We start from the raw sequence: 9,262 nt of genomic DNA, 5'->3' as shown, positions 1-9,262 counted from the left end.
GGCCTCCGCCTTTACCATTTGAGTTAAGCACCTGAAGCATTTACTCTGAGCTTCCCGTGGACACCCATCGGTTCAGGACATGTGAGATGTTGCTGTATATCAAGCACCTGGAGCTTCTGACGGGAAAGCGACACAAAGGCATCCATTACTGCTACTCTCCATGATGTGGAAGCCACTGGACCGCTGGGAGGCCCATCGAGTGCTCGACCCCAAGAGCAAATGAGTTTGACATGCACTAAAGCTGATGACCATCAAGATTCTTCTTCACTGTGGTCTATGTACACATGCAATATTCTGTGCAATATTACACACTAAAGAAAACATTGCCTATCCAACCAAACCAAACCCTATATATACACACCCTACATTTCACGCTACTGACAGAGAGTTACATTGCTCTTACAGTTTCTCCTGATTTGAATCCAGGTTATCTCACATATTAAATATTTCACATTTTTGCATTTCATTCGAATGCTACAAGTTTGTACAGCAGAGCCACTAACTTTGATAATAATCTAAGTTGCCCGGTCCTTCTGCTGCAGTGGCAAACTTTAACCTCTCGAAATTACACAGTGTGCTGTTAGAAAAGAATTTCGCCATATTAGGGAAGAAAAATAGTGAAGCCTTCTTGAGCAAGGACGTGGACCCGCGAGCTAATGGAGAATCTAAACATAGCGAAACCCTGAAGAGAACAACAGGGGACTCGATCGTTTGAACCCCAGCTATTGCCTCCTTCGTGGAAACCATTACAACAGCCCTGTCAAGTGCGGCGCGCATCCACCCTGATCGCTTGCTCTCTAATTCGCTCTAACATTGGACCAGCAGCATCTGAGCAACGTCCTCGCGTTTCACAAGGCTGCAGGCACACTGCCATAATCTCAACTTCTAGCATCATTTCGCCGCCACTGCATCCGTTTGCTCGCACTTGCCTACACACCAGCGAGGAGGACTAGCGCTCCTAGACTGTCCTGCTTATGATTGTTTAGTTCTTTTGGTGTCTGCTAAGGATCTACTGTATTTTGTGCATACTTGGATTTGCAGATCGCGCGTGTGTTTACGCGTCCTTTGTCAAACTAAGGGACGATTGAACAACCACAGTTCACAGCCAAAGGTAGGATACATCATCGGGGTAAGACGTAAAATGTAAGAAATAGGCCTAATTGTAATGTAATGTTTTTTATACGCGGGCTATTATTTACATACAACTCGCGACTTTACCGCAAAATGGTGATTAGAATGTTAGGCTATTTTTTTCTTATTATTTAATTGTTTTAATCGCACCTTCACCACCACTGTGCCTCGAAATGATATGATACCATTACGTAAAACTTCGATTTCTCTTCCTTCGCTTACCTCGCCCGACCCTTTTCTGGTGTGACTGACTCACATCAGTGCTTTAGCTTGGTACCAGAACTGCAGTATTCAGTGACATCTGACATCTCCATGTACACGGGCGGTTTAACACAGGTTATTTTCCTGTCTGGGTAGTTTAAATGTGGCCGCTAACGAAAAAAAAAAAAACCGAATCGGTTTATTATGTAGCGGTTCCAGTGTGATGCCAAAACCGAATAGGCTCCATGACAGGGCCACGACTCTTCCCCATACTTTCATCACATATTTCACGTCATATTTCATCTTGCAATGTGATGTTAGCAGATGAAATGATTGTGCTTATTGCAGTCGTATGTTTATGCAGTGCGGTCTTCCCCATATAGTCCGGGCGTTTGTATTACATAGTGATTTGGCACAAAATGTTCCGTTTCCATACTCAGATTGTTCTGATTTAGTACTCAGAAGTTGAAAAGAAGGGTGTGATCCCTGTTTCTGACTGCACTGGTAGCGACCTACATCAACGGACGACCTACATGTAAGACTTGGTCAGGGAAGTTTTTTCTAGTCATCAAAAAACTATTTTTTTCTAGTCATCATCCATTAAACTACACCCTAATCCCATTATAAACGTCTAACCAACAAAACATACTTAACATAAATCTGTGTGCAGTCATAGACATGAATGATGTATCAGTGAATAAAGTCAGAAGTGACTGATTGGGACTCAATCTTACTGCCGAGTGTGAACTCAGACCTGAGTGTACACTGGGAGTACACTTAGTGCCGAGTGTGAACTCAGACCTGAGTGTACACTGGGAGTACACTTAGTGCTGAGTGTGAACTCAGACCTGAGTGTACACTGGGAGTACACTTAGTGCCGAGTGTGAACTCAGACCTGAGTGTACACTGGGAGTACACTTAGTGCCGAGTGTGAACTCAGACCTGAGTGTACACTGGGAGTACACTTAGTGCCGAATGTGAACTCAGACCTGAGTGTACACTGGGAGTACACTTAGTGCAGAGTGTGAACTCAGACCTGAGTGTACACTGGGAGTACACTTAGTGCCGAGTGTGAACTCAGACCTGAGTGTACACTGGGAGTACACTTAGTGCCGAGTGTGAACTCAGACCTGAGTGTACACTGGGAGTACACTTAGTGCCGAGTGTGAACTCAGACCTGAGTGTACACTGGGAGTCCACTTAGTGCCGAGTGTGAACTCAGACCTGAGTGTACACTGGGAGTACACTTAGTGCCGAGTGTGAACTCAGACCTGAGTGTACACTGGGAGTCCACTTAGTGCTGGGTGCAATACTGAGGTTTCCAGACCAAAACAGAATAGCCACTAAAATTTAACCTTAGGCTTGTCAACCCAGTTCTGGTTAATTTAAGCAAGTGCTTATTGTATAATAAATCAATTCAGCATATTTATCGATCAATTGGGTGAGTCAGTTTAATTAAAGTACTATTATATTTATACTATAGGTCCTCACTTATATATGTATGAGGCAATGTATGTGTATATATATATATATATATATATATATATATATATATATATATATATATATATATATATATATGCACACAAAGCAAATTATTTATTTTGAAATATTGAATCTTTTGAAATATTAATTAATTTTGCATAATCATTATTTTATTGCATGCAATTTATTTTAAGTATTATTAATCTTTGAATCTTCATCTTCAATTTATTGACATACACATCGGGCCATTGCTTTTTTGGGTTTTTTTTTTTTTTTGGTTCTTTTTAGGTAAGTAAAGGAAGGAACAAACCCAAGTCTAGTGACGGCAGCTCTGCAGGCTGGCTGGGCAGCTTCCGAGAGTGAAATCAGATCCCAGGCAGACGGAGACGTCAACCTGGCAACTAGTGGAGCGCTTTTAAAGCTTTTCCTGTGAGCCTGGAGAACAGCACAAAAGCAGGGGAACACTTGCATGCAGAGGTGTGCGGGTTTGTTTAGGGTCAAACGCACACACTCTAATAATGGACCGTCTCCTCTATCACGAGCCACTGTGTGTGTTTCCCTGGCTGGCTCTGTGCCACTGCGAATGGCAGAATATCACAGACCCAGAATCCAGACCACTGGCTATATAGTACAGCGCAGGGCCGAAAGTAGACGCTCATTCCACCGGCTCACAGCATGGGCAAGATTTTTTTGAGGAATGCAAACGCTTTGCTTTTTTTTATTGTTCCAGCTTCCAGGTTTCGTGTGATCTAGTTCACTCAGCGTAGCAGCCATGGACGAGATGGACCTGCCCCAGATGAAGAAGGAAGTGGAGAGTCTGAAGTATCAGCTGGCCTTTAAGAGAGAGAAGTCCTCTAAAACAGTGACAGAGTAAGTGTGCCTCCCTTACGTGCCACACGCCACCCCACACACCACACTGATCTCTCCTCCCGTTCCTCATTACAGGTGACTGCTGTAGATTTTTGGCCTTAAAAGACATTCATAAGGTGGCGGCTATTCACACTCTCTGCATCTGTATTGCAACGTCTGGATCATGTGCGCCAGGCTCCACTGGAAACCATGGGCAATCGATCATGCATTTTGTCTTTATGCTAAAAGCCTCTCTGGTTGGCTGAGTGTGGCTCACTTTGTGCTCATAGCTCTACTGGAAGCATTGCTGGGGGATATGGGGGTGGGGTGGCAGGATAAAAGCCCTCTTTTTATTCCAGAAGCCACAGATACAACGCACTGCACCTGGTGCAGTTTCCCAGATTGGCGTGTGAGCAGATTCAGTCACGTGACTGTCCAGAATATTGTCCCACGTGTACATAGCGGGTCAGGAGTAGCTTCGGTCACATGACTGTCCGTCTCGTGCGCACCGGTAGCAGAATATCAGTTGGGTGATTTATTCCCCATTCCACAGCTCCTCTGTCACATTCACCTCCTACTGTGACACATTACAGGAACATCTCCCTTCCACAGTCCTATATCTCTGCTCCTGAATATATTCTCCATGGTCATTTCTCACTGTAAAAACTGAATTTCACCAGGCTGGGTCATACTGGCGTTTCAGTACCCACCACGGCAGAGACGTCGTGTTATACCGGAGGTTCCAGTGCTCTTGCGGTGATGAAGACGTGTAGGCTGCTAATTTGTGCTGAGTTTGCACATCAACGGCAACAAGAGTAGCTGCTGCTCACGGCTTAGTTCCCCAGTTCAGCCTTCCAGTCACATTACCCTGCTGAGCACAGATCGCCTTTTCATCTCTCCATGACTGATTGGATGGATGTTGCGTCCATGGACCATAATCAGATAGAATTTCCACCCTTATTTGTCATTTATGTGACCTCAGCATTGCAGGTATGATGTCATTCAAACTGCTCATCTTTTCAATGCTGTCGACGACCTTTAATCTGCTGCTGCAACAAAATGCAGAATAAGCAGTTATGTTGTGTATGGAGTACAGATTCTGGGCCTTCTTGGAGGGAATCCAGTGAGTACACTATGAGGCGTGTGGAGGCACCATGTGTGGACTACACCACTGGTCAGAGGGATCGGGGATTTCATGAGATGAACAGCCATAAACAGCAAAGGGAAAATAACAAGAAAATGAACACCGCCCCCCCCCCCCCCCCCCTCAAACAAAACAATAAAACAACTAGTACAGAATGTCTGAGCTTAAAATAGTTTACAATAAATAGCTCAATAAAAGCCGTCTGGATGTGGGAATTGGCTGTGGGAATTGGCTGTGTGTTCTTGCCCATGTGAAGAGCAGTCAGTACTGACCCAGTGCCGAGTCGCCTCATACAGATTGTTGCACTTTTAAGCTGGTTACACTCAGCAAAAATCTGTTTTTCACTCTCAGACTAGAACCCTCTCCTGCAGCAACTCTCTCTTTCCAGTTAATTCACACAAGAGAGTGTGTGTTCTGGCGAGAGACATAAAACATGGACATTCCCTTTGATCTGAGGAAGTAGCGGTTTGTCTGCACACACACCAGAAATGTAATCCCCTGGGTAACACTCAAACGGAAGCAAGCTCGGACTCCACTGCTGATTGGCTGGGGAGGTTGAGGACGGAACATATGTATATATGTGTGTGTGTGTGTGTGTGTATATGTATGTATGTATGTATGTGTATATATATATATAGTTTGAATTTGAGTTTGGAGGTTGTTTGGCTTTAGTTGCCCCCATAACCAGTCATGTGTATTTGAGAACTGCAATTCTCAAACATGTGAACTGTCGGTAACAAAAATACTTCTTTTTTTAAATAAACGACACATTTTCTTAATGAGCCTTAAGGCAGTGTTTCCCAGCCAGGCCCCTGGGGACTCCCAGCTGGTGCACACTCTTGCTCTCTCCCAACTCCCACACGAATGTGGCTGATATTCAGTGCTGATTACCTGTGTGTTGGGTGTGTTAGGAGCTGGAAATGTGGAGTACAAAATGCCTACAAACACCTCCATTATTTTGTATCATCTTTTTGTATGGCAATACAGTAACACCCATGCCAGGCCACAGCTGGGCAAACATTTTCTAGGAGTTTCTTTAATAAGCACAATAAATGGTGACATTTTTAAATTCTACACTAAAAAGCGGACTTTACTTCAAAACTTTGTGATTCACTACAGCTAAACTGTCATTATCCTAGGAACTCCTCCTCTGTTATGTCTATTTTAATCTGAATAGATCCATCCAGTTTCTTTGCTTAGAAATTACAGACCTGATGAGTCAGTATGAGTTTCAAACAACATCCCCCATTGCCAGAGAGTCGGCACGCTGCCTTACTGTTTGGAACAGCAGAGTGAACATTAGCTTAGCAGGGTTTCACACCAGCTGGGCTGCTTGATTTGGGATGATATCATAACTGTTTAAACATTAAAAAAATTGCTTCAGAATAAAAAGAGGATTTATTGTTCGGAAAAACTCATGTTTGTAAATGCTGAATTGTATCAGTGAGTTGTTCATATGTTAGCAGCACTAGAAGTTCAAGTACCATCATCTTCTTTTTCAGCCTGGTAAAATGGATTGATGAGTGTGTGCCCCAGGATCCCTTCCTGAACCCAGAGCTGATGAAGAACAACCCATGGGTGGAGAAGGGCAAGTGTGTCATTCTTTAAGAGGGCAGGAGGTGGCTCCCCCTGGGGGCAGCGGGTGTCTCTGCGACTCCACTCCCCGAACTGAACACACCTGAAGTCCTGCCCCCTATTTCGCTTTCACAATGAATGTACGACAGCCCATTATCCATGCACACACACACACACACACACACACACACACACTCACACACACACACACACACACTCACACACACACACACACACACACACACACACACACACACACACACACACATTCCTTCTTTCTTTCTCTCTCTCTTTCCCTTTCTCTCTCTCACTGACTCATTAGCATCCTACAGTCACTTGCAAGATTTAAAGCCTTGCCATGCATTACTGTTATTATAACTATAAATGTCAATATATCTTAATATGCAGCTAGTGGAATTTCTTTAATCTCATATTTCGGTGTTGTTGCTGCGGCTTGCCCTTATTTGATGATGAATTCAAGCTTATAGTGTGAACGTCTCACCGCCAGAGAGGGTCAGAAGGACCCCTGGCAGCAGTACAGAAAAGAAGACATGGTAGAATATCCGGGAGACGATTCATTCAGGAACTAGAGAAGCCAGTGGAGAAGCCTGCCTCCACTGCTCTGAGCAGACCACTCATCCACGTGGCCGGTCGCCGCACTATTTAAAGATCGCACAATAACATTCTTGTACAGATTAGTCTGTTTAATTTATTGGCTAATTTATGATAATTTATTCATTTATTTATTTATTCATGGTTATTTAGCGAGTGCTGGTCCTTTTGGCAGTGATTACTTCTGAAGCTCTGATGGGCTCTGCTCTTTGTCTGCACCTTTCCTGATCTAGATGAGCAAAACAGAAAAAACAAACAAACAAAAAAACAAAAAAACATGCATCAGTTTAACATCAAATACTGCCTTGTACACAGTTTCCTTAAAAAGAATGTAAGAGATTTTGTCAGGGGTCCGAGAGCCATGAGGTGACACTGTGTGGGGCTGGCCAGAGATCCCCAAGTGGAGAGACCACACACACCCAGGCTCACGGCCATAGCTGCTGTGTTCCAGCAAGGCAAGGCTTTGGGGAATTTATTACATCTGACTTTGTGATATATATATATATATATATATATATATATATATATATATATATATATATATATATATATATATACACACACACTATTAGAAATCTTTAACTATCTTGCAGTATATTCCATTTGAGAGTGCTTTGAAGAATTATGCATAACTAATAGATTATTAACTAAGCAATAAGTAATGGCATTTTTTTATTAAATGTTTTACAAAAACATTTATCTTGAATAAAGTAGAAGATTTTTAGACAGCCTGGATGTCATTTGTTTGCACTTGTTGTTTATTATTTATGTGTGTGTAATGGGGGAGATTTCCTACACACCACTTACTGGTACACTTATATGATGTGTAAAGACAGCACACTTATATGATGTGTAAAGGCAGCACACTTATATGATGTCTAAAGGCAGCACACGTATATGATGTGTAAAGACAGCACACTTATATGATGTGTAAAGACACCACACTTATATGATGTGTAAAGGCAGCACACTTATATGATGTGTAAAGACAGCACACGTATATGATGTGTAAAGACAGCACACTTATATGATGTGTAAAGACAGCACACTTATATGATGTGTAAAGACAGCACACGTATATGATGTGTAAAGACAGCACACTTATATGATGTCTAAAGACAGCACACTTATATGATGTGTAAAGACAGCACACTTATATGATGTGTAAAGACAGCACACTTATATGATGTCTAAAGACAGCACACTTATATGATGTCTAAAGACAGCACACTTATATGATGTGTAAAGACAGCACACGTATATGATGTGTAAAGACAGCACACTTATATGATGTCTAAAGACAGCACACTTATATGATGTGTAAAGACAGCACACTTATATGATGTGTAATTGCAGCACACTTATATGATGTCTAAAGACATCACACTTATATGATGTGTAAAGGCAGCATACTTATGTGTGTAAAGATGGAATTATGGCAAGATAGTTTGCGTAAAGTTGTCATGTCCTGTGCTCTGTTTTGTCTCACTAGTGCAGACAGCAACATTTATGTTCATGTTTACACCTTTTGGCAGAAGTGCTGGTCGATAGTGACTTACAGAAGTGCTCTGTCATCTCTATAAAAACATGTTCTATTGACAAAACAAGTGTTAAGAAGACCATCAAACCAAAGTCCTGGCTAGAGTGAAAAAGACACTAAAGTGCATATTATACCTCCAGACAACTGCCAATCCTGAAATGCAGGGGTTGTGCATCAGACAGAGAGCAATTGGGGGGTGTATATCAGACTGATGGCAGCATTGAGGGTGTATGAGACAAAAGGCTGCTGGGGGTGTGTGTCAGTCAGACATCTTCATCCTGGATCTGTATAACTCGAACTGTGAGACACACACTGTCATCCTTTCATCTTCATGCCCCTCCTTCCTCTCCAGAGAACGAGCAGCTTCATTCTCTTCTGAATAATACAGTAGTGGTGAAGCTGTGAAGAGACAGCCCCATCACCAAATCACTACCACTAAAACAGGCTCATCTTCCTCTGCTCGTCTTTCACTGCATATTCCTAGATCCCACCCCAGCCCCCGTCCCCCGCTCTGGCCCCTCCTCTCCCCACTCTGGCCCCTCCTCTCCCCGCTCTGGCCCCTCCTCTCCCTGCCTTAGTCCCTTCTCCCCCATCCCAACTCATCATATCTCCACGCCAGCCCCCCAGGACAGGATGACAGTAAGACTCCAGTGATCCATGAGACTAATGGAGTCGATAATGATAATCCAGGACTCTGATGCCATTCCATTCACTCTCTTAAATTA

The 9,262-nt window shown here is 43.0% G+C and overlaps 1 protein-coding gene across 2 annotated transcripts; it reads left to right on the top strand.

The window, feature by feature from the left end:
• Positions 1 to 563: 563 nt before the first annotated feature.
• gng13b (guanine nucleotide binding protein (G protein), gamma 13b) lies at positions 564 to 7,283 on the top strand. 2 transcript variants are annotated; one of them, XM_076996756.1, is made up of 3 exons: positions 564 to 1,111; positions 3,548 to 3,687; positions 6,313 to 7,283. In XM_076996756.1, the coding sequence occupies exons 2-3, from the start codon at positions 3,590 to 3,592 to the stop codon at positions 6,416 to 6,418; spliced, it is 204 nt and encodes a 67-aa protein (XP_076852871.1). In that variant the 5' UTR covers positions 564 to 1,111; positions 3,548 to 3,589; the 3' UTR covers positions 6,419 to 7,283. The 2 variants fall into 2 exon arrangements, with proteins under 2 accessions (XP_076852871.1, XP_076852872.1); XM_076996757.1 differs by lacking the exon at positions 564 to 1,111 and adding an exon at positions 3,101 to 3,294.
• Positions 7,284 to 9,262: the final 1,979 nt, after the last annotated feature.

The sequence above is a fragment of the Brachyhypopomus gauderio genome, chromosome 2, assembly GCF_052324685.1.
Source record: "Brachyhypopomus gauderio isolate BG-103 chromosome 2, BGAUD_0.2, whole genome shotgun sequence".
NCBI classification, from domain to species: domain Eukaryota; kingdom Metazoa; phylum Chordata; class Actinopteri; order Gymnotiformes; family Hypopomidae; genus Brachyhypopomus; species Brachyhypopomus gauderio.
Note: the sequence above shows the minus strand (reverse complement) of the source record. Positions and strands in the feature narration are given on the sequence as shown.